Raw genomic sequence first — 26,341 nt, 5'->3', positions numbered from 1 at the left:
TAAAAGAGCCCTTTGTAGGGCATTGCCCTAAAGATAATTCAGCTCTTTTACAATTGAAAACAATTACAAGTCCCCCCTTTACAATACAAGTAACCATCATCCCCCAAAATAATAAAATCTACCTAATAAAACCTATCCTAAAAAAATAAAAATAAAAAGCCTGTTCTAAAAAATAAAAAAACACCCCAAAAAAAGCCCTAACTAACCCCGAAGGTTGTACTCATCAAAGGAAAATCCAGTCCTCTTCATCCTGGTGCTGGGGGCCCATCATCCCAGCAGCGGACTTCATCAGCCCTTTCAGCCACCTCCACTCCTTATCTTTATTTTCTTCTTCTCTCTTTCATGATCCCTGCTCTCTTCTGCCACACACTGAATTTTTTTTTATATAGGGGTACCGCTTCACACCTATTGGCTGTTTTTAAATCAGCCAATAGCAATAAAGTATTTCATTTTAAATTGAATCCACTAGAAAAGGATAATTAGAATTTAAAATGAATAATTTCATGCTATTGGCTGATTAAAATCAGCTAATAGGGATTGACTGATTGAAAAAATAGCCAATAGAGATGAAGTGGTACCCCTATATTCAGTGTGCAGCAGCAACCACATGAAGAGCAGGGCTGGAAGAAGAGAGTCGAAGAAAAGAAGGTGCGGAGCGGAGGCTGCGGAAGAGGCCGTCGAAGTCCGCCTCTGCGAACATGGGCCCCTACCCCAGGATGAAGGGGGTCCTATTTAGAAAAAGATTGTGGAGCAGAGGTGGTGGAAGAGGCCACCAAAGTCAGCCTCCACCAACATGAAGCCAGGATGAAGAGGGACCCAACGTACATGAAGATTGCGGAGCAGAAACAACGGAAGAGGCAGCCTTAGTCTGCCTCCACAACCGCGGAAATGGGCCCCTAGCCTCAGTATGAAGAGGGCCCAGATGTAGATGAAGATTGTTGAGCAAAGGCGGAGGAAGAGGTTGCCAAAATCTGCCTGCACCGCCGCAAAGATTGCTCTCTGGTGCCAGGATGAAGAGGGCCCCAACGTAGATGAAGATTTCGGAGCGGAGGCGGTGATAGAGGCTGCTGAAATATGTCTCTGCCGTCGTGAAGATAGGCCCCCGGCACTAAGAGTCGGGATGAGGAGGGTACAATGTCGGATCAAGAGGAGCTGAATTTTCAATTGGTGAGTATAACCTTTGGGGTTATTTAGGGCTTTTTTGAGGTGTTTATTTTTTTCATTTTTAACTATTTTAGAAGGGGGTTTTGTATTTGGTTTTAATTGTAAAATAGCTTATTTATCTTTAGGGCAATGCCATACAAAAGGCCCTTTTAAGGGCTATAGTAATTTAGTTTAGTATTAGGGTTTTTTGTTTTGGGTTTTTTATTTTATGGGGCATGTAGATTAGTGTTAGGTATAATGGTGGTTTTTTTATTTTCTGTATCTTAGATTTTTATTTTATTGTAACTTAATTTTTTCCCCCATGTAATTTAGGGGGTTTAGTTTGGAAGGGGGGTTAGGTGACACTTCAATTCCAGTCCCCTATTCCTCCCAGAAGATAGCACCCCCAGCAAGTGGTATCTCTAGGTGCCTCAGCAAATTGCCGGCAACATACTAAAAGGGTGACTTGATCTCCTGCACCCTGCTTGATCGGTACCCCGTTTAAGATGCGCTGGACCAAGGCTCAATTCCATGCTGAGTTCCAGGAGTTTTCGCCTGCTCTACAGCGGTTGGCCACCGGCATTTTAGTGCATCTCTGTGACACACCATTTAAACATTGATTATAATTTTAGAAACATTGCTCCTATAGTTATAATGGGGAGGTTTACTATTTAGTATAGTTTATTATAGTGAGGTATTTTTCTGACAGTAGGCAGTATGTGGGAGGTAGCTGGGGCGTGTAGGTTAGCTCTGAAGTAGGTGTAGGCAATTGGTGGGAGGTAGCGAGGTGGTGCAGGGGGAGTGTAGGTTAGATGTGACGAAGGTATATGCGTTCAGGGGAAGTTAGAGGGATATGCTAGTGGGAGTAGGCTGCACTTTGATTCGGACACATTGACACCAGATCGATATGTTCAAATCTGTGAAGTGCAGGTTACAAGGAAAGTAGCGGCCATGTTTGCCTCACTACATCGCCTGAGGTAGTTAGAGTAGGTGTAGTAAAACTTAGGACCCGTAGGAAATATCTGTAAAAAAGGTTAATTAAAGGGAGGCGCTGGAAGCCAAAGATATCAACACTAAAAGTATTTAATAATATCAATATTGGATTAAAACGTACAAATAACTATGGATATTATAAAAGGGACGTCTCCCTAGGGTTAATGTAAAATACACATTGACAGATTGTTATCTGCTAAATTGGTACATATATCATATACACAAAAATATATATGAAAAATAAAATAAAACCAAGGATATACAACTCTAAAAACAAAACATCCTATAATAAAAGACAAAAAACTGTTATGAAATCCCAAATAAGCGTTGCTACTAATAGTGACTGAGAATTGCCACAAAAAATCTCTCTTCACAATAAACAATGTTGTTATTGCTATCTGCTTTTCTCACTCAGAGAAGAAAGTTAGTCTCTTATAGATGATACTGTTTCCGTGGAACTGAATTTTTTACCACCAAGCTGTCAATACCAAATCAATGTTTATGTGGAGGATTAAACGTACACCTCTTATCCTTCAAATAATAACTTTTTCGTTGGTACAAATTATCACTTTCTTGTATAAGTAGTTATATGTTCTTTATATGTGTATGGTACGTTACCCAAAACCTTCTTAATGGGACGGAGTTATCCCCCTCGCTCGGTATTTCTCCTCGAGCGGGTCCGACTGGAGATTTTCGGCGTCTGACGTCACCAAAAGAAGTTCCGGTTAGGAAAACAGGCCGGTTCCTGCGCTGTTTCCGTCCGCTGTAGTAAAGGTCCTTACAGATGAGCCCTGCACTTCGTGCTGTGCACGCAGGGAAGGATGGGCAATGTGGTAGGTGTTGTGGTAGGTGTCCAAAACTTCTTACTACCACAAATCCCAAGGATGTAATAAATCAATCATACATCAAAGTTCCAATATATTTCATAACCCGGGTTATATGGTAGAAATTTGATGAAAAGTGGAAAACTTGATACAAAGAGTGCCAAAATAACACTGCCAACACAACGACGCGTTTCGCCCTCCTATGGGCTTTTTCAAGATAGTGGTGGCAAGTGTAAGTGTCCCTATTTAAAGGGTTATCCTTCATTCTGATTGGAAATGGCCTTAATTGACAGCTTCTCTTAAGGTGGTATTGCAATCTCAGCTCCTTCAATATCTTTTAAGGAGGTACAACTAGATATATACATATCATTGTCCAAGTTGGGATGTAGTTTAAAAATATGTCAAAAACTCCAAGAAAATACATAATATTAGTATTTCAATAGTATTACAAAACATATAGAAATAATCAATCCAGTTTTTACGGAAGTGTGTATTGCATTTACCATAGTACCTTGGTTACAACCATCCTACTAATTAAATATAAACAAATTTAGTGGCAAATCCCCTACCCTAAATAAGTATGAAATCATATGAAAATAAGTGCTAGAAAATTAAATATTACAAATAAAGTGCTAAAGTTAAAGTGCATAGTGGATTTACTCTTACTTAATATACCTTATTTAAACAGAATTACATTATTACTTAATTTTTAAAAACTGATATATTTTACTCAAATAAAAAAGGGGAGAGGTCCAGTTCAGAATTTAACCCTTTCGGATATAAGGTGTCATACTTATAGATGTACTCCACTTCTTTTATAAGAAGGGATTTCTCAATATTGCCACCTCTCCAATGATTTTTAATCTTGTGGATGCCCCAGTATTTTAAATCCCTAGTATTACCCTGGTGACATTCTTTAAAGTGCTTATATAAGTGTGTATCTTCTTTTTCTTTTTCTATACATAAAAGGTGTTCTCTTATTCTGTCCCGGAGACTCCTTTTAGTTTCTCTGAAATAGAATAAGTTGCAAGTACATTTTAATATAAGAGAGGGCACATCAAAAGATACCTTAAGATTCAATCTAGAACAATCTCAAAGAAGAAAAAGAGGGCCCGAGGAAAGAGAGGAGGAGGAACATATAAATGTAGCCAAAAGGTTAAGATAGTTGAGAATGGAAATAAGGGTATTTTCAATCTGAGCCAAGTTAAACTAAACAGTGAACAAGAAAAACTTTTAAGTCTAGGATTATCATATGCCCCCACGGTGAGGAAGAATAAGTTTAACACCCGCATTCATATAAAAAAAATTGTCAGAAATTTAACCCTTAAGAGATTTTTGATGAAAACTCCTCTGGAGAAGCAGGTGACATCTAACTATGAGAAAATAGATCAATTTCAACATACGAGTTTGAAATCAAAATCAAAATTTAACCCCACCTATGCCAAAGGTAATTTTTTGGAAACTTTTGAAAAAATAGTTACAAATGATATAAGAAAATGTAATCTCCCTAAATTAAGAAAATAGAACATTAGTAAAAAAAGAAAGAGAAACTCTTAGTGAGCTACAAACCAACAACCAAATTACTATAAAGCCAGTGGACAAGGGTGGAGGGATAGTGGTGATGGACACTGCAAAATATATGACAGAGGCTTACAGACTCCTCAATGACAAGAAGACATATAAAACACTAACCGGTGACCCAACAAAAAGATTTAAAATAATTCTAGATAAAATCTTAACAGAAGGGAATAAAAAGGGAATTTTGAATGAGAAAGAATTTATATATCTAACATCTGATCATCCTGGGATCCCCATTTTCTATTTTTTACCCAAGGTTCACAAGTGTCTTGTAAATCCGCCCGGGAGACCAATAATCTCTGGGATTAATTCTATCACGGCCAATTTGTCCCAATATATTCATACATTTCTGCAGCCATATGTATCCAGGTTAGACTCATATCTCAAAGACTCTACTCAAGTTTTGAATTCCCTTAATTTGATAGAATGGAGTAGTGACATGATATTGGCGACTTGTGACGTGTCGTCATTATATACTGTAATCAAGCAGGAACAAGGTATAAACGCTGTTAGACACTATTTAGAAAAGGATCCCAATATGAAGGAAGAGCAGAGAAAGTTTATTTTGAATAATATTAAGTACATTTTAGAGCATAACTATTTCTCTTTTGACAACAAATTCTTCCTTCAAATAGAAGGGACCGCTATGGGTACGAGGTTTGCACCGAGTTATGCAAACCTTTTTATGGGTGTATGGGAAGAAAGTTTCTTCAATGGGAGAGACCTCGGTGCAAGCCTCGTACTCTATAAGCGTTATATAGACAACCTGCTAGTGATATGGAAGGGACCTGAGCAAGAGTTAGTCAAATTGTTTGAGGAAATGAATATCAATGACAATGGTCTCAAATTTGTATGTCATCACAGTAAAGAGAAAGTGGTGTTCCTGGACTTAGAGATTATGGTAGTTAATGAGAAGTTGGAGACACAAACTCATTTCAAAAAGGTAGACAGCAATAATCTGGTACATGCGGATAGCTGCCATCTGAAGTTATGGAAAGAAAATATACCATATAGTCAGAGCTTGCGCATAAGAAAAAATTGTTCTCAGATTGAAGATTTTGAACGGCAGGTAATAACTTTGGCAGAAAAATTTACTATAAGAGGTTATAATGAGACGAACATTACACAGGCAATTGAAAAAGCAAAAATGACAAATAGGGATAATCTTTTGAGTTATAAGACGAAAGAAAGCGTCAAAGAAGATAAAATTGCAGTCCCTTTTGTAACTGATTATAATGCAGACCATCATCTGATTAAAAAATTATTAATAGGAACTGGCACTTGTTAAAAGAGGATAATATTATAGGTGATCATTTGGCTGATAAGCCCACTTTCATTTTCAAGAGAGCAAAGAATTTCAAAACAACTTTGGCCCCTAGTGAACTACGCCAAAAGACAGCAAATACGAAACAACTAGATTTGGAAGGAAGGAGTGTAGCAGGTTTTTTTCCATGTTATACGTGTAAAGCATGCACACATAGTTCTAAAATAAAGAGTCTGAAAATTAACAAAATGGATGAGGAGATCACAATAAAGGGATAATTAGATGCACTCACAAGAATATTATTTATGTATTAAAATGTACTTGCAACTTATTCTATTTCGGAGAAACTAAAAGGAGGCTCCGGGACAGAGTAAGAGAACACCTTTTATGTATAGAAAAAGAAAAAAGAAGATACACACTTATATAAGCACTTTAAAGAATGTCACCGGGGAATACTAGGGATTTAAAATACTGGGGCATCCACAAGATTAAAAATCATTGGAGAGGTGGCAATATTGAGAAATCCCTTCTTATAAAAGAAGCGGAGTACATCTATAAGTATAACACCTTATATCCGAAAGGGTTAAATTCTGAACTGGACCTCTCCCCTTTTTTATTTGAATAAAATATATCAGTTTTTAAAAATTAATAATGTAATTCTGTTTAAATAAGGTATATTAAGTAAGAGTAAATCCACTATGCACTTTAACTTTAGCACTTTATTTGTAATATTTAATTTTCTAGCACTTATTTTCATATGATTTCCTACTTATTTAGGGTAGGGTATTTGCCACTAAATTTGTTTATATTTAATTAGTAGGATGGTTGTAACCAAGGTACTATGGTAAATGCAATACACACTTCCGTAAAAACTGGATTGATTATTTCTATATGTTTTGTAATACTATTGAAATACTAATATTATGTATTTTCTTGGAGTTTTTGACATATTTTTAAACTACATCCCAACTTGGACAATGATATGTATATATCTAGTTGTACCTCCTTAAAAGATATTGAAGGAGCTGAGATTGCAATACCACCTTAAGAGAAGCTGTCAAGGCCATTTCCAATCAGAATGAAGGATAACCCTTTAAATAGGGACACTTACACTTGCCACCACTATCTTGAAAAAGCCCATAGGAGGGTGAAACGCGTTGTTGTGTTGGCAGTGTTATTTTGGCACTCTTTGTATCAAGTTTTCCACTTTTCATCAAATTTCTAACATATAACCCGGGTTATGAAATATATTGGAACTTTGATGTATGATTGATTTATTACATCCTTGGGATTTGTGGTAGTAAGAAGTTTTGGACACCTACCACATTGCCCACCCTTCCCTGCGTGCACAGCACTAAGTGCAGGGCTCATCTGTAAGGACCTTTACTACAGTGGTCGGAAACAGTGCAGGAACCGGCCTGTTTTCCTAACCGGAAATTCTTTTGGTGACGTCAGACGCCGAAAATCTCCAGTCGGACCCGCTTGAGGAGAAATACCGAGCGAGGGGGATAACTCCGTCCCATTAAGAAGGTTTTGGGTAACGTACCATACACATATAAAGAACATATAACTACTTATACAAGAAAGTGATAATTTGTACCAACGAAAAAGTTATTATTTGAAGGATAAGAGGTGTACGTTTAATCCTCCACATAAACATTCATTTGGTATTGACAGCTTGGTGGTAAAAAATTCAGTTCCACGGAAACAGTATCATCTATAAGAGACTAACTTTCTTCTCTGAGTGAGAAAAGCCGATAGCAATAACAACATTGTTTATTGTGAAGAGAGATTTTTTGTGGCAATTCTCAGTCACTATTAGTAGCAACGCTTATTTGGGATTTCATAACAATTTTTTGTCTTTTATTATAGGATGTTTTGTTTTTAGAGTTGTATATCCTTGGTTTTATTTTATTTTTCATATATATTTTTGTGTACATGATATATGTACCAATTTAGCAGATAACAATCTGTCAATGTGTATTTTACATTAACCCTAGGGAGACGTCCCTTTTATAATATCCATAGTTATTTGTATGTTTTAATCCAATATTGATATTATTAAATACTTTTAGTGTTGATATCTTTGGCTTCCAGCGCCTCCCTTTAATTAACCTTTTTTCCTATATCTAGCTCTTGAGACAATAATTGGGGATATTGTCTAATAAAGGGGGTGTTTGATATCTATTGTCCTAGCGCACCTGAATACACATTTTAATCTAAGGAAATATCTGTAGTTTGCCTACATGGAAACTATTTTTAGTTTCAGTGAGCTCAAAGTCTGCGCCGTGTAGGCCCACTTCAAATAGGGCTCCTCCCTGGCTGCAGCAAAATGTTGACAAGCAGAGATGCGGGTGGTGATGTCATATTCTCATTGAGAGACATTGCCGCTTGCCGACACTGCTCGGCCATGCCCCTTTTCTTTGAAAATCTCAACAGACAGACGAACTGCAAGGACGACAAGGCCATAAGGCAGTTTCTCGTTGGCCAATGTTTTGAATATCAGGGCCAGGAAGAGATGTCACATGAAGTAAAAGCAATATGCAAAAACAGACTTTTAAATATGTTAATGAATAAAAATATTTAATTTACTTTAGAATTTGTTCCACTAAACAGAAAACATTCTGCATCACTAATAAAAATGTATTAGTGAGTCTAAATTAAACAAATAATAGATGTGCAAATATATTTGCAAAACTTTTGCTATTAACAGTCATCAACTCTTCCAAAAGACCATAAAATTGAAACATTCTTGTACTATTGCAGAGTAAAACTAGTTAGGCTCATAAGAGCTCAGGAGTGTGCACGTGTCTTTAGTATTCTATCGCAGTGGTGTTTTTCAACATTTCCTACAGCTCCTACTGAGTTCACAGGGTATATGGATACTAGTATATGATTTGCTAATGGCTGTCACATGATACAGGGGGCCGGCAAATGGGAGAAAAAAATACATTTGTCAGAAAAAAAATCCACTGCTTATTTGAAATTCAGAGTGTTATTTCATTATCTTTTCATTATGCACTTGTTAATTATGCAATTCTACTGTATTTAGTGGTCCTTTAAAGACACACAGGACTGAAATGACACAAAACTGCATTAGATCCACTGTCCTAATAGCCAGCAGCAATGCTTCCTAAGGAGCTAGGCTACAATGTGTCGAATTACTATAAACAGGAGGAGAGACCCAGCAAACACTCAGTGCAGCTGGTCTTACTGTGTGATTATGCACTGCATCGGACTGAATGAGCTGTTGGGGGCAAATGGATTTTTGTATTATTTAGTCTAACTGCAATTTTCATATTTTTACACTGTGTGTAGTATATGTATGAGCTCATGCTAAAATCAGAAGCTGCAGACGGTACAGAGTGCTAAAGTATGAAGATTACTGTCAGACTAAATAATGCAAAGATGCAAATAATAAATTATCTACATTTGCAGGGACAAAAAAAAATCCAGAGACATACAACAAAATCCAGGGACTGTTGGCAACTATGCGATATCTGTAATATTCTGTCCAGGTACCCTTTTGATCTCAGTAAAATGTGTAAAAATTTCACATTGAGAGTACATTAAAATGATTTAGGGTTTATACCTTCCTTTACTTTTAATATAATATAGTATAATATTATAGTATAATTTAATATACATTTTTCTTTTTGTACCTAGCAAAAGTATTCCTTCACTATCAACAATGCTGCGCTCCTCCTCCAGTTGGGGTTGATCTGTATCTTACTTAGAATCTGATATTGAAAAACATACTGGAATGGAGAAAAATCAAGCAAAGTCTTTAGGATTTTTATTTAGACCTTATATTGTAATGTAGGTGTACTTCCTTCACATCAAGAACCCTGCATAGTGAGATAAATATCTTTCAAATTAAAATGTGAGTTTCTAACATTTTTATAGTGACCTCTCCATTCTGACAAGATATCTTAGATAATCCTGCCTGAGTGGAGAGCTTTTGAATATAAGGTCCTTAAAGGGACATGAAACCCACATTTCATGCACTAATAGTTTCTAACTGAACTCGTGGGTGAGCCAATCACAACCGATATATATTATGCAGCTACCAATCAACAGCTAGAACCTAGGTTCTCTGCTGTTCCTGAGCTTTCATAGATAAAGCTTTCAGCAAAGGATAACAAGAGAAGGAAGCAAATTAAATAATAGAAGTAAATTAGAAAGTTGCTTAAAATTGTATTCTCTGTCTGAATCGTGAAAGAAAAAAATTATTCATTGTCCCTTTAAAGTTACCATCTCTGTAAGAAAACAAATTATGTCCATAGTTATCAACCAAAAACATAAACACATCCTAAAACCTTCTCATTTATTTATTTATAAAATATTTTACCAGGAAGGATAATATTGATTTATAACTTATTATAAGTTGATGCTGCAGGGCTTTTATAGATGTATTTATTAAATATTAGCTACAATCACCTAAACTTAATATTTACCAGCCATGTCTGTAAAACAGATTGGTAGCAACCAAACCCTCCTATAGGTGATAATTGACCTTGTTGTTAACCCTCATCTGTAGTTGGGCTATCTACACTTGTACTTGTTTATAATACTTTAATATTAACGAACTGTGTGCACAGCGCTCCTGGGTGCATATAATAGCTAACATTTAGGGGACATTACCAAATCCGCTTTCTTTAGGCTACTGACCTAAATTATAAAAATTTGAGAAGACGCACTACGTATTAATTTATGTATTTTAATAAAATACTAACTTGACAATGAAATAATATATATCCATACAATAGTCTAATATATTGCGTACTCTTATAATAAACGTTACAGGAAGAGACATTTGTACGTACTAAAAAACGCTCTAGTATATTTACACTACAGGGACTTAGCCCTTCGTAAATGTGGCCGTCCTGTGAGTAATGACGTACATTATCTCCGCCCTCTTTTAGGTCCCTTTAGGACTGATACGCTGACGTGTTCAGGATGTATTTTTTCTGCCTGACTTTTGGTATATTTACAATCGAGTGAAATAATTCTGAGGAGATGTGCATACCACCTAAGCAAAACAAGGGTATTTATTGTTAAATCATTAGCGAAAAGGTGGCTTTGGGAGATGTTTTGAGGAAAACCAACCTGAAAAGGCATAAGTGAGACAGCCTTATAGCGTCACTAAGAGCCAGGGGGCTAACGAAACTGTCAGGCAACCTGGGGACGGTGAGCAGGTAGGTAACAGGAGTAACAACCAAAACAGGTACTACTTCAGTGTAACATTCAAATTGCCTAGTATAGTGTGAGTTTGGCGTTAATAGTAATGACAAGTAGAAAAAGAGTAAGGAGTATAACAGGGATAATACACCTGGTAATTATGATAAAGAAGGTAGTGAAACTCAGCAGCAATATTGTAGGACCCATGGTAACATTATGGTTACTACCAGGAGCCAAAAAGAAGTGACCATATATGCTTCCCAGTACCCCATACTTTTAGGGGTTCTGCCTGTTGCCTCTACACTTTTAGCATCCATAAATCAGTGCTACTTTTCCTGCCCCTGTCGGACTTCCTGTGCAGTTTCCATATTCCCCTGCACTCACTGCACAACACCCTTCACTGATAAAGTTTGTTATTCTCTCAGCTTTTTCTATTTATATTTTATCGGCTTTCATATTATTCCTTTCACATTACCTAAAAGTTACTTGAATGTACTGCTACTCTTCTGTCATTGATGACTGATACATTGTCTTCCACAGCACACATAATCATAAGTTTTGCTGTGGGTGTAAACATTGTAACAATAGTAGTAACAATACCCCAAAATGTATATTGACTTCAATAAAGCTTCCAAACCAGTGACATTTAGGACAATATTATCTATTCTATTATATTTTTTGTTAATACAAGAGCTTTCTAGTCACTCTATGGAAATGGATACTTCAGTTCTGTTTTCCAGACCACACCATGGATCAGCCACCTTAGTTATGATTTTAAAAATGAAATTGTGCAGAACTCTATGGATTATCACCTTGAACTTTAAAGGAGCCTTAAACTGCTGAACACTACTTCAACAGAATGGTTACTACTTACCATTGTTTTCCCTTTAGTGCTGTTCTCTTATTTTAACATTTTACAGGTGCTGGCAAGTGAAGCTTCACATTTTCATACTGGACACTGCTATCTTGGAGCTCACATTTTTGCACCCTCTGACTGGAATGGTAAACATTCATAGATCAGTGGGTTTTGTGTTTTTTTTTTTGTTTTTTTTTTGCAACTGTATTGTGCACACAATACAGAGCTGGTGGTTTACATTTTTTTCAGTTTTTATATACAGTTTAAACACAAAGTAGCAGTGATTCCACACAAAAAATAGATAACGATCAATATCTAATCATTGAAGCTACTAGTCTTCTAAGCAAAAAAACATAAATAGGAGTAAATAATAAAAACAATAGACAGAGCTCAAACAATATTGTTTAATAGAAATAGTATATATTTAAAAAAATATAGTATGTGTAGGGGGCGTGTCCAAGCAGCGGCTCTAATCAGCCGCATTTTCTGGAGCTCTGGGTGAGTGGGTTATAAGCCGCTCAATATTAACTCACAAATACAGCTTTCAACAAAAATACAAGTTAATTTGTGCACCTAAGCACTATACAGATCGTTTCAACGACTCTCAGCTGTACGAATGATCCCAGAGGTGGAAACGGACAATTGTGGCCTGTACTAGCGGCGAACACACAGGCAGCGCTTCCCCCCCAGGCTGTCCGGGGTGTTTCACCAGAAACAAACCTAAGATAAACCCATCTTATCATACTGCAGCCTTCTCAACATTTCTTTGATTGTCCCGGCTGAATCGGCCATCCGTATACGCCAGATAACAAGAAAAATAAAGGAAGGGAAAGGTGTAAAAATGGTGTCCACTGCAGTAGACACGAGGAATGGCACAACCCTAGCATCAACAGATTGCACACTGCTTAAATTAGAGTTGCTGTTTCAGAGATTAATAGATAAGGCTCCATCGGAGCAGGAACTGCTCCACCTGATGCAGAAAATCCCACCGACATTACCGAAGCATCCAGTGTTACTACAACTAAAGACCCCGGAGTGCGGCCTGCCCTTGGGGCCCGGGAGGGCCGCGCAACTAAACACACAGCTGACACTGGGCTGCTTGCAGATAGATCCTCTCAATGTGCACTCTTACATGCCGGCAATGCAACACGGAGACTGCGAAGCGGCGGAGACCGCTGGGGGAGAAAGAATCACAAAGAAACCATCTCACTCATTGCCGGACATCCTAAGGCACAACAGGCTTGCCCTCATCTCTGGCTTAGCATCCGTGCAACTCACTCCTGCGACCCACGCCATAAGAACAAGCCATGATCTTACCAACAATAAAGGTATGCTGGTACATACTCTTGAGATGCCACCCCCAAGGGGACCCCCTGACATGGCAAAATCACTTTCTTCACCCTTATCGAGGGCCGGGTCTGGGGGGGGGGAGGGGCCTCGGCGAGCCGTGACTTCAATGCTCTGTACAAACAAGACTGTGATCAGATCGCTGCTTACCTTGCAAGGTCCCATAGAGACTTGGAGCATTTCCCCTGTGCCATTCGATACATCATGGCACTCAAAGGTGTCAAGCACGCCACTAAGCATAGTTTATTATGCCTAATTTTTGTCCAACAGTTGAATTCTGAAACAGTAAATGTGTTGCCCTTTTGGGCCCCTAAATCTAGGCATGCTTATTGTGTTTGACATACCTAGTCTATAGGCAATAGAATGTTTTGCAACTTCCCCACACTGTTCACAATATGAAAACCATGTTTATCAAGGTATTGTTTGGGCTAGAGCCTTATAATGAGTTTTGTTTTTCTAGCAATGCTGCATAACAAGTCATTAGTCTTTGAATTGCCCTAAATACTTTACATACAAGCATGTCAGTGGTATTCCTTTATCCACTTATAGTTATAAACTACATGTCACATAGAGTAGCTCACTCATCTTGCACTGCCTGTGGCCGAGGCGGTGTGGGACAAATATATGCATAAATCCAACAGACATGGCTGCTAATTTATCAAGAGGAGCCACCATACCCATTCAGGGGAGCTCAGCTTCAGCTACCTTTAGGTTTAAGTTACCACTAACATAGGATGCAAAAGATGGGGCAGCAAATATTAGTACATCTGAAGGTTGAAATAAGTAATTGCCTGTTATGTTAAAGATGTGGCCTTACCTCACGTCGCTTAATCAAGTTCTGGTTGTTTGTAGTATTTTTCTTTTTGTATGTTTTTTCTCTTTGTATTATTCATCTATATCAAGTCTGACCTTATCTTAGAAATATTTATAAAGACTGCAATTTTCTAACAATCAGTCAGCTACCCCTATAATATCAACTTTGACTTCCTTATTTAGCGAGATCCAAAAGAGGTCTCTACAACTGGGGTATGGAAAGAACACCCAGCAAATACAGCCCATATGTCCTGCTTTTGGATATGAACAGTTGAATGAGTGAAATCACAGGAAAAGGGACTTGATTTATTTACCTATGAAGCAACTTGCAGTATATTTATATGTATCTACATTTTGTTTGAATTGCTGAATTTAATATTTGCTGTAAACTATTACATTTTTTCTCAATAAAGCTCTTTGAAAATCAAAAAAATAAAATAATATATAGTATGTGTAAATGTTACAATATAATAAAATAGTACATAAAAAAAACAGGGATACTTGCATAAAATTGGAGATTCACAAACATAATTAGTTAATCCTACGAAGTCTGGCCTCACTATTGGACAAACAACGCCTTTGAAGGTTTCACCACTTCATCAGGCTAGTGGACTTAATTAGTGTGTTTAGATAAACCCCAAAATCATGAGTAATGAAAAATCAATCTCTCATAAACAACATGAAATAACTTCAAAACATATAGATCTTATGCAAGTGGTTATTGCATAGATACAGATGATGTAACCAAAAGCTAATTAAATGATCTGAAAGATAATATAAATGAATTAAACAAAACCTCACTAAGATTGATGTGTTTTTTTTTTTTAGCCAATCATTTAAAGGGCCATAATACCCAAATGTTTAAACACTTGAAAGTGATGCAGCATAGCTGTAAAAAGCTGATTAGAAAATATCACCTGAACATCTCTATGTAAAAAAGAAAGATATTTTACCTCAAAAGTTCCTCAGTAGTCACCTCCCATTGTAAAGGATTTCTAAGCAGCATTTTAGTGTGTCTGTCCTAGGACAGCTTAGGGATGAGCCTTGTGCACTCTCATATTCCTTATTCAACTTACTATGAAATCTCATGAGAGTTAAGTCAAATCTCATGAGATCACAGTAAAAGAGTTAATGACCTCAGCACTGCTGATGCTGATTGGCTGCTGTTCATTTCTTCATTTTTTTTTTACCTGCAGCTGGGAACAGCTTAGTATAACGTTTTACACAGAACTTACTCTGCTGAGCTGAGGAGATTGTGAGGTAAAATATCTTCCTTTTTTACATAGAGATGTTCAGGTGATATTTTCCTGTCAGCTTTTTACAGTTATACTGCATCAGTTTCAAGTGATTTAGCATATGAGTATTATGTCCCTTTAATGCTGCACATTTATATGTTCTATCCATATTGCCCAGTAGTAGATCACATGATATATATATATATATATATATATATATATATATATATATATATAATCTCTATCCTTGTGAATAGTATAGAACAATGAAGCCACTGCAAAAACCTTAAGTTCCTGCTCTGTATCATGCATGTTAACCTAAGTGCCGAAAAACAATACAACTGTCAAAAAGCCAGATACATCACTGATCTGTGAATGTGTACTGCTTTTCTCACAGAGTTAAAGAATACCTAAGCACGGAGTTGGCAGCGTGCAGAGTAAAGATGTTGAGTTTCACTAACCAGCACCTGCAGGGGGTTAAAATAGGAGAAAGGCAGAGGAGCTATTGCATAAGTAACCATGATATTGTAGTTGTGCTGAGCAAGCACATCATCATATTTAAAACCATTTTCCACCTTAAAAATAAATTAAACTCACAAATTATTTATCATGTGTTCTGTATACAGAAATTGGTGTTACTTACTGTATTTTCTAAAGTAAGATTATGTGAAAGACAACGTACATATTTAGTGACACCTCAAAACAATACAATTATTTTTTTATATAATAAGGTTTCAAAACATTTAGTTTGTAAAAAAATAAAAATAATCACTTGACAGACCTGTAATGTGGACTGTGCAGTATTTACCAAATATTTTTCTCTTTCCCCAGATATGTTTGATCTGCGTTCACTTTTCCTTCTGTATGTGTGGCTCTTATGCCCTGTTCCCAGTACAGGGGACAGTCGGTATAAAAAAGGGGACCCAGTGATACTTTATGTTAATAAGGTGGGACCATATCACAACCCACAGGAGACCTATCACTACTATCAGTTGCCAGTATGTGCACCATCACAGATCCGTCACAAGAGTCTGACCCTTGGAGAAGTTCTGGATGGAGACCGTATGGCTGAATCTATGTACCAAATCCAATTTAGGGAAAATGTTGACAGGTCAACCTTATGTGAACTGAAATTGACTGTTACTCAGGTGAGAAAATATTACTGTGTCAAACAGGATTGAGATGAAAGGTTGTATTTCACTGATATAGTTAAAGGGACAGTCTAGTCCAAAATAAACTTTTATGATTCAGATAGAGAATGTAATTTTAAACAATTTTCCAATTTACTTTTATCACCAATTTTGCTTTGTTCTCTTGGTATTTTTAGTTGAAAGCTAAACTTGCGAGGTTCATATGCTAATTTCTAAGCCCTTGAAGGCCGCCTTTTCTCTCAGGGCATTTTGACAGTTTTTCACCACTAGAGGGTGTTGGTTCATGTGTGTCATATAGATAACACTGTACTCACACAGGTGGAGTTCCAGTGAGCCAGCTCTGATTTGCTAAAATGGATGGCTGTCAAAAAAAACTGAAATAAGGGGGCAGTTTGCAGAGGCTTAGATACAGGGTAATCACAAAGGTAAAAAGTGTATTTATATGACTGTGTTGGTTATGCAAAACTAGGGAATGGGTGTTAAAGGGATTATCTTTTTAAACAATAAAAATTCTGGTGTAGACTGTCCCTTTTAAGGCTGTATTAGAAGAATGATTGTCCTCTGTTAAGATTCAGTTACTATTTAAGCTGAAACTGATTTGTTTTCTTCTCTTCTAAGGTGGAGGAGCTGCGAGAGGCCATTGAGGAGCTGTATTATTTTGAGTTTGTGTTGGATGACATTCCAATTCGAGGTTTTGTGGGTTACATGGAGGAGAGTGGCTTCCTACCACATACACACAAAATAGGACTGTGGTCTCATTTGGACTTTAACATTGAGTTTAATGAAGACAGGATCATCTATGCTAATGTTAGTGTAAGAGATGTAAAACCTTTCAGTCTAGATGATGTGAGGGAGCCACTTGGTATAACACACACATATAGTGTGCGCTGGTTCCCAAGCACTGTGACCTATGAGAAACGCGGAGATCGGTTGCGGGACTCTAGTTTCTTCCCCAAAAGTCTGGAGATTCATTGGCTTTCCATCATCAATTCTATGGTGCTAGTTTTTCTGCTTTTAGGTTTTGTTGTCATCATTCTAATGCGTGTTTTGAAAAGTGATCTGGCTCGGTATAATATCGATGAGGAGGGAGCAGATGACATGGATCAGGGAGACAATGGATGGAAAATTATTCATACCGATGTGTTTCGTTTTCCAGAGCACCAAAGCTTATTGTGCGCTATTTTAGGAGTGGGCTCACAATTTCTTGCATTAGGAACAGGTGATACATCCTGGTTCTGTGCTCTTCTTCTCTTTCCCTCAAATCCATTATTTTCTAATAATAATAGAAAAAAAAATCTGCATCTTTATTTAAAGGGATAGTAAACACTGAAAATATTATTGTTTAAAAAGATAGGTAATCCCTTTACTTATTTACCATTTCCCAGTTTTGCATAACCAACACTGTTATAGAAATCTACTTTTTACCTCTGTAATTACCTTGTATCTAAGCTTCTGGTGACTGCCTCCTTATCTCAGATCTTTTGAGAGACTTTCATTTCAGGCAATTAGTGCTGACACTTACATGACTCCACGTGTGTGAGCACAATGTTATTTATATGAAACACATGAACTAATGCCCTCTAGCTGTGGAAAACTGTCAAATGCATTCAGATAAGTGGCGGCATACAAGGGCTTAGAAATTGGCATATGACCTTTCCTTAGCTTTTAACTAAGAATACCAAGAGAAAAAAAGCAAATTTGATGATAAAAGTAAATTAGAAAGTTGTTTAAAATGGCAAGCCCTATCTGAATCATGAAAGTTTAATTTGGACTTTACTATCCCTTTAACCTATCCTGTATTCCTGTATCCTTTGCTTGCACTCTCTGTAACCCTGTTCACCTCTCACCATTTACTGCAATATGTACCTCTGCAAATAACCTGCCCTTTTGCTTCTTCACTACCTCTGATTATCTTCTACTTCTTAGCAACTATTTCTAACCCTCCTCACACCTCTACATCCTTGTATTATATTCAGTAGCTCCTTTTGTTCCTCGTATATTCTCTGCTTCTTTGTTTTCTCTCATTCTATTCAGCCCTGTGATTTCACCAATTCCGACTGTCTCTCTTTAAATCAGTACTGTGCTCAGTTCCCCCTTTTTTTTTTTTTTATTGCATTCTTGGAACCCTGCTCAAACCCTTGTAGTTTTTCAAATTCTGTTTGCACACTCTCCTCTTGTATCCTTCTCTCGTACTTTTAGATCTACGAATTCTGCTGAAACATTCTGTACGTCCAGCTCTAGACCTCATTTTACATTTCCAGATCATTCCACTACTTGTTAGAGCTCTGGGGGCCGATTTATCAAGGGCCAAATGACTGCTGATGCCTTTGTTTCCGTGCGAGCCGCCGGAAACAGCAGTTATAAAGCAGTGGTCTTAAGACCGCTGGTCCGCCTGCTCTGAGCGGCGGACAGCAATCAACCCGATCAGGTTGATTGACACCCCCTGCTAGCGGCCAGAACTGCTTGTGCAATGTTAAAGCATTCAGGGATGTCTGTTGGACATGATACGCTTTAGCGTATCATGTCAGACAGACATTGATAAATCGTCCCTTTGGTCTAAAATAAATCCCTATTTCACCCATATTTACCCTCTCATACGCTTACCCCCACACTGTCCTCTCATGTGTGTTTCTGAGCTCTACATTTCTATTTTAGAAACGTATACTTCTCTACCTTTCTTGCCAATTTCTCACATGCACATCCTCATTTCATGTTATCCATTGGCCTTTTTCTTCCTTTCAACGATGATCTCCCATTTTGGTGATAATTTTAAGTTTTCTTTCTTTCAATCTATTTGTTCTGCTTTTCTGTACCTTCAATGCCAATGTCTTTATTTTGTATTCCTCTCAGTACCATTTGTACTCTTGTGTTTTGTTTTTTTCCTAGGTATTATAGTTATGGTTCTTCTGGGACTGTTCAACGTACACAGACATGGTGCTATTAACTCTGCAGCCATCTTGCTCTATGCTCTGACATGCTGTATATCTGGTTATGTATCCAGTAACTTTTACCGACAGTTGGGAGGAGAGCGCTGGGTCTGGAACATTGTACTCACCACAAGTCTTTTCTCAGGTATTAAGCCTTGTATCTGACGTCAAAGAACATTCAATCCTTTATTTAACCTTTTTTTAAACATCACCATCAAAATATTTCCTTTTTTTTTAATTTGTGGATCACTTTTGCTATATCTACTTGCTTGTTGTGTTTTATTTTAGAATAAACTAATAAGAGAGGCAAGACAGCCTACACTTAAAGGCAAAGACTACATATATAGCACTCACGGGGTTGTAGTTGGTACTACATATATACTAACTACAACCCTGTGAGTGCTATATATGTAGTCTTTGCCTTTTAAGTGTAGGCTGTCTTGCCTCTCTTATTAGTTTATTCTAAAGTGTTCATTACTACATAGCACCACACCCCAGTTATTAGGTGGAGCATTTAGCTTACTCCAATTACCGGGATTTCAAGGGGTTTTTATACATTTATTTTTGCTGCAAGTAGTGCCATTGGTCTTTTTTCTTGTGTTTTATGTGTGCAAGATTTCATATAATTATCACTGGTTGAAATGTGATCTGAGGTAGACTCTCCTGTTTAGTTCTATCGGTTTTCTGACGCTGACATATATTTATCTTTTATATGTTTGTATTATTAGCTCCATTTTTCTTTACTTGGAGTGTGGTGAATTCGGTACACTGGGCCAATGGTTCCACACAAGCTCTGCCAGCTACTACAATCCTGCTGCTCCTCACAGTCTGGCTTCTGGTTGGATTTCCACTTACTGTCATTGGTGGCATATTTGGCAAAAACAGTGCAGGCAATTTTGAGGCTCCATGCCGCACCAAGAATATTGCCAGGGAAATTCCCTCCCAGCCCTGGTACAAGTCTGCGCCAGTGCACATGGCGATTGGCGGCTTCCTGCCTTTCAGGTATTATCTGTATAGACCCCAGCTTTTTGCTTTATGTGACACCCTGTCTCTGATCACCAAAGCAGTATGTGTATTTTGGGTAGTATTTGTGCATGGTTCTTTTAGTCCCAATTCACAAAGATTCAGTTGAGCTAATGCATTCTATAACACACACCATTGTTAAAGGGACATAATACTCATATGCTAAATCACTTGAAACTGATGCAGTATAACTGTAAAAAGCTGACAGGAAAATATCACCTGAGCATCTCTATGTAAAAAAGGAAGATATTTTACCTCACAATCTCCTCATCTCAGCAGAGTAAGTTCTGTGTAAAAAGTTATACTTCACTTGCTCCCAGCTGCAGGTAAAAAAATTAAAAAAATGAAGAAATGAACAGCAGCCAATCAGCATCAGCAGTGCTGAGGTCATGAACTTTTACTGTGATCTCATGAGATTTGACTTGACTCTCATGAGATTTCATTGTAAACTTCCTTTACCTGATTGGTGAAATAAGATGAGAGTGCACGATGCTCATCCCTTCAGATGTCCCAGGACAGACACACTAAAATGCTGCTTAGAAATCCTTTACAATGGGAGGTGGCTACTGAGGAACTTTTGAGGTAAAATATCTTTCTTTTTTACATAGAGATGTTCAGGAGATATTTTCTAGTCAGCTTTTTACAGCTATGCTGCATCACTTTCAAGTGTTTAAACATTTGGGTATTATGGCCCTTTTAATGCAAAAGTTGCATGCTATAATTGCATTATTGAACCTAGATTACACCATTTGCAAGAGTAAAACATAGCAGATTCCTGCTTGGGAGCATCCTGAGAGGGACTTTACCTTTTGTGTTTATCACCTTTGCAGGTGTTAAACACATAGTAACCTAGGCTCACTATTGCAAACATTAACTGATTTATAAACTTGATGGGACAGTCAACCCCAGTATTGTTATTGTTTAAAAAGATAATGCCTTTACTACCCATTCCCAAGCTTTGCAAAACCAACATCGTTAGTTCAATGTACTTTATAACATTGAAACCTCTAGATTTCTGCCTGTTTCTAAAACATTACAGACAGCCTCTTTTCACATGCTTTTAACAACAAGAGACTGCTAATTTATTTGTGCCATATAGAAAATATTGTACTCACTCCCGGAGTTGTGCACGACGCAGCACTAATAAGGGGGCTGTCAGAAGAGGCTTAGATACAAGGTAATCACAGAGGTAAAAAGTATGTTAATATAACCGTGTTGGCTGTGCAAACTGGGGAATGGGTAATAAAGGGATTATCTATCTTTTTAAACAATAAAAAAAATTGGAGTAGACTGTCCCTTATAGGCATGTCTTGTTAAAGGACCACTCAATGCAGTATAATTGCATAATTAACAAGTGCATAATAAAAATACAATAATTTAACGCCTACTCTGAAGTTCAAATAAGCAGAAGATCTTTTTCTGTCATTTTATTTTTTTTCTCCCATTTTCTGGCCCCTGTAACAGCCATTAGCCAATCACAGCCTAGTATACGTATACCATTTGAGCTTGTGCACATGCTCAGTAGGATATGTTTCCCCAGAAAGTGTGAATATAAAAAAACTGTGCAAAATTTGCTAATTGAAATAAATAAGAGTCTTAAAACTGCATGCTCTATTTGAATCATAAAAGTTTATTTTGACTTGAGTGTCCCTCTAAATAACAAATCACAGAGGGTGGGGGCAAAAATAGAGTAACAAAGGAAACTGCTTATATTGGCCATTTAAAGGGTTCCCAAATGAGGAAAAAACTCACCATGGGTGATGAGGCCTATATCTTCAAGCAGAAGTACACAATTTTAGTTAAAGGAATGGTCTAGTCAAAATTAAACTTTCATGATTCAGATAGAGCATGCAATTTTAGGCAACTTTCTAATTTACTCCTATGATCAATTTTTCTTTGTTCTCTTGCTATCTTTATTTTAAAAAGCAGGAATGTAAGCATAGGAGCTGGCCCATTTTTTGTTCAGAACCTGGGTAGCACTTTCTGATTGGTATCTAAATTTAGCCACCAATCAGCAAGTGCTATTTAGGTGCCGAACCAAAAATGGTCTGGCTCCTAAGCTTACATTCAAATAAAAATACCAAGAGAATGAAGAAAAAATGATAATAGCATTAAATTAGAAAGTTGCTTAAAATTGCATGGTCTATCTGAATCATGAAAGTTTAATTTTGACTATACTATCCCTTTTAACATTATGATAGCAATAATTTTAGGTTTTTTTTTTTTTCCTTACTGCCTTTTATTCTAAAACAGGATTTTATATTAATAAAAGAACAATATGCTGATTTGCAGATTTTTTTGGTTCACAACATTGAAATTCTAACCAAAATGTGTATTCTTAAAGAATTACTTATGCAGGAATATTACTCAGGGATACTGGGAAAAAGGGAGTATGTTGATAAAAATGTTTCTTTGAAATTTGCATTCCATAAATGCAGTTCATAGTTGTCCACTTATCAAATTTTCCCTCATTACTTTTATTGCACATATTTTTACCATATTTTATTTTAATGTGTTGTTTTTTCCCCCACTGATTTACCAAGCAGTGTTACACATGAGCTCAGCACTCTATCAGGTATAATTCACTTTGTGCTGGTCACCTGCTTACTCCAATATAACAGTCTGCAAATGTAATTGTGACAGCACCACAGTCATTCAAGGGATATATCCCTATAAAACTGCATTGTTTTGGATTCTGGTTCTTAGTCATGCTTTAAGGATGGCATGGGTCCAGAACATTGCTGTTATTTATGGGGATATGTCCCTTGAATAAAGATTAATACTCATTTACCTACATTAGTTCTTCAACTAGTCATGTATCCATATTACTCCTTTCTTGATACTCTACCTCCATCTATTTCTGAAAAATCTTGTTCTCTCTCAGATGTCCAAGCTTTCTAATGCTGTCTCTTTTTTCCTTTCTTTTCTCTTCTGTAATCTATCTTGCCTTACTACTGATGTTTTTTTTTTTCTTTCTATTTTCAGTGCAATTTCCGTGGAGCTGTATTACATTTTTGCCACTGTTTGGGGACGAGAACAGTATACACTGTATGGGATCCTGTTTATCGTTTTTGCCATCTTGCTTAGTGTTGGTGCCTGTATCTCTGTGGCTCTGACATACTTTCAGTTGTCAGGAGAAGATTACCGCTGGTGGTGGCGTTCAATTATGAGCACTGGATCCACTGGAGCATTTATCTTTCTCTACTCTGTGTTTTATTATTGGCGCCGTTCAAACATGTCTGGGGTGGTGCAGAGTGTGGAGTTCTTTGGTTATTCTTTTCTAACTGCATTCGTCTTTTTCCTCATGCTTGGAACAGTTAGTTTCACTGCATCACTTCGTTTTATACGCTATATTTACGTCAACTTAAAGATGGACTGAGTGGGAGAATCTGGGACTTTTACTGTGCTTTTATATTTTAAATATCTCAAGCTGGACTATGAGAGGAAAGTGTTGAGAGGGATAGGGTCTAAGCCAGTGGGGTGAGTTGGCAGAGGATGGGGGGAAGCATACAGTGGGCGTAAGATGTGCACAGCAGTACGGGAGCACACGCTGTAGAATCTAGCTCCTATTTAACCACAACTATGGGTGTTTAGGAGAAATCTGAGGGGCTGGCTGGAGGTATAAACATTTTAATTCCATGAGAATGGGACTGTATCCGGGGTAAAACAATAGATGCCTGAAACCAGACATGGGTAAAAGGAAGATATACACCATGAAGACACAGAAATAGCGGGAAATGGCATTGCTTTTATTGAATTTATCTGTGATCAATCAGCTTCTATTTCAAGTCAGTGACAGATAAGTTGCAGTGCATATGCCTTGTGCTCATCTGTCTCAGACCTCTGTTCCTTAGACTGAGATTACTGCACATGTCTATATGTTCCTGATTGCTGCTTCTGTATGTCACTGTGCTCACACGGCTACCGTTGTCTATGGCAGCTGACGTTATAGTACAACTGTCTCACTCTTTGTTTAAAGAGACAGTCTACAATATAATTTTTGTTTTAAAAGATAGATAATTCCTTTATTACCCATTCCCCAGTTTTGCATAACCAACACAGTTATATTAATATACTTTTTACCTCTGTGATTACCTTATATCTAAGCATCTTCTGCCAGCCCCCTGATCACATGACTGTTACTATTTAAAATCTTTTGAGTTGCATTTAGTACTGTGTTGTGCTAACTCTTAAATAACTTTCCAGGCGTAAACACATTGTTATCTATATGGCCCACATGAACTAGCAGTCTCCTGTTGTGAAAATCAAATACAAAAGCATATGATTAAGGCAGAAATTTAGAGGTTTAAATGTTATAAAGTATATTAATCTAACAATGTTGGTTGGGCAAAGCTGGGGAATGGGTAGTAAAGGCATTATCTATCTTTTTAAACAACATTTTTGTGTAGACTGTCCCTTTTTAAGGGACATAAAACGCACACACAAACAAAATAAGTGTTTCAAAAGCATTTACACTTATTTTATTAGCAAGGTTTACATTGCTTTGCAGTAAAGAACAAACCCTTTGAAAAGCCTCTTGTCATAAACAATGACTGTGCAGCATGTTACACTATAAGGCTTTTGCAGTCTGTTGTATGCAATAGGGAAATTAGAAAACCACCACTATTTAAAGTGTTAAATTACGTGAAAAAGAGTCAAAAGTAAGCAAACATATATTGCAATTTTTTTTTACTATGCATTATTTTACACTGTATGTGTGTATATTATGTCCCTTTCAAGTCAAAAGTGCTTCTGCATATTTTTTTGCTCTTTTTAGTGAGTGAGAACCCCTATCAGAATTATAATTCACTAAACTGAAAGTGCCCTGGGCCATTGCTTAGACGATCACTCTCTGGCCTTGTGCAATCTGTTGGATAATCTGCACTCTTCCTGGTCTGTAAGAAGGCTTCTTATACTCTCGTCTGTTTACTGTCTTTTGCACTTGCTGATTTGTGCATAAGACAGCTTTTTGTGTTCTGGGCTTCTGTACAAATATATTTATATCTTGGGTTTTCTATGTAAAACAAAATAAATATATATATATATATAAAAAATTATACCCTGTTCATTTTAGGAAAACACCTGATTTGTTTGCATTTTTCATGTATACTGCAGACTATACAGGGCGTTTCCATAAATATGTACACAAAGAAAGAGTAGCCTATATTGATTTATGGGCTGACCCCCGAACAATGCAAAAGGGGAACAGAAACACACCCACCAACTGAGAATGAACAAAGCTAGAAGAAAATCCTTGCTTCTTCAGTAGGATAGTGCAGTCTCACCCTACTCTAGAACACCCTGAAATACAGGAGAATTCTGAAAACAATCATGAAATTAATATATCAGTCCATTTACATTTTAAATAAGGTTAATCTTGTAAATAACAGTATTTAACAAGATAATAAACCAATTTTATATTCACAGATCACATGTAAACAAATAAGGACTAAACTTCATAAAATAAATCTTAAAATATTTAGACTGTTTATTTTGCTATCAAAATTCACACAGTTTTTATGTCTAGGTATGTATCCGTTACAAAACCTAATGAGTATATTTTTCTCCTGTGCTGTATTCAGTTAAAGACAGATATATATGACCTACTTCAGTTATCAAGCAATCATTGTGTAGAATGTAGCAGGCTCATGGTTGTGAAGTCTGTGACATCCACTTAAACCTCTTGGGGAGCAGGGGAAAACTCATATTTTTCAAAGTTAAATTAATGGTGCATTTAAAGATTTTTTGTTACTTGAAATAATTAAATTTGTATGGGGAATTAATCTTGCGTTCAATGCCTTTTTAAATAAAATTTAAAAAAATATTGGTCATTTATTAAAAAACAAACTGTTAACGTTTTGGTTGTGGAAGTATGCACACCCTTTAAAATTGGAGTGCTAATTGCGTTTTAAGCAATCAAATACGTCTGGTACAAATGTGATTTGATTTAAGCTGACAAAAAAAATGTTTGGGATTATAGATAAATAAAACTATCTATTCCTGTTG

The 26,341-nt window shown here is 36.9% G+C and overlaps 2 protein-coding genes across 2 annotated transcripts in view; one reads left to right on the top strand and one right to left on the bottom strand.

Moving 5' to 3' along the window:
• Positions 1-11,955, bottom strand: part of TSSK4 (testis specific serine kinase 4) — a 24,992-nt gene extending 13,037 nt beyond the window's left edge. The window contains exon 1 of the mRNA XM_053702367.1: positions 11,858-11,955. The gene's annotated coding sequence lies outside the window, so the exon portion shown is untranslated. The remainder of the gene's footprint in view (positions 1-11,857) is intronic.
• TM9SF1 (transmembrane 9 superfamily member 1) lies at positions 10,816-26,341 on the top strand. The gene is made up of 6 exons (XM_053702366.1): positions 10,816-11,000; positions 16,066-16,382; positions 17,004-17,604; positions 19,272-19,457; positions 20,041-20,314; positions 23,321-26,341. The coding sequence occupies exons 2-6, from the start codon at positions 16,068-16,070 to the stop codon at positions 23,712-23,714; spliced, it is 1,770 nt and encodes a 589-aa protein (XP_053558341.1). The 5' UTR covers positions 10,816-11,000; positions 16,066-16,067; the 3' UTR covers positions 23,715-26,341.

Source organism: Bombina bombina, chromosome 2 (genome assembly GCF_027579735.1).
Source record: "Bombina bombina isolate aBomBom1 chromosome 2, aBomBom1.pri, whole genome shotgun sequence".
NCBI lineage: Eukaryota > Metazoa > Chordata > Amphibia > Anura > Bombinatoridae > Bombina > Bombina bombina.
The sequence above is the reverse complement of the archived record's forward strand: the minus strand, read 5'-3'. Positions and strand labels throughout refer to the sequence as shown.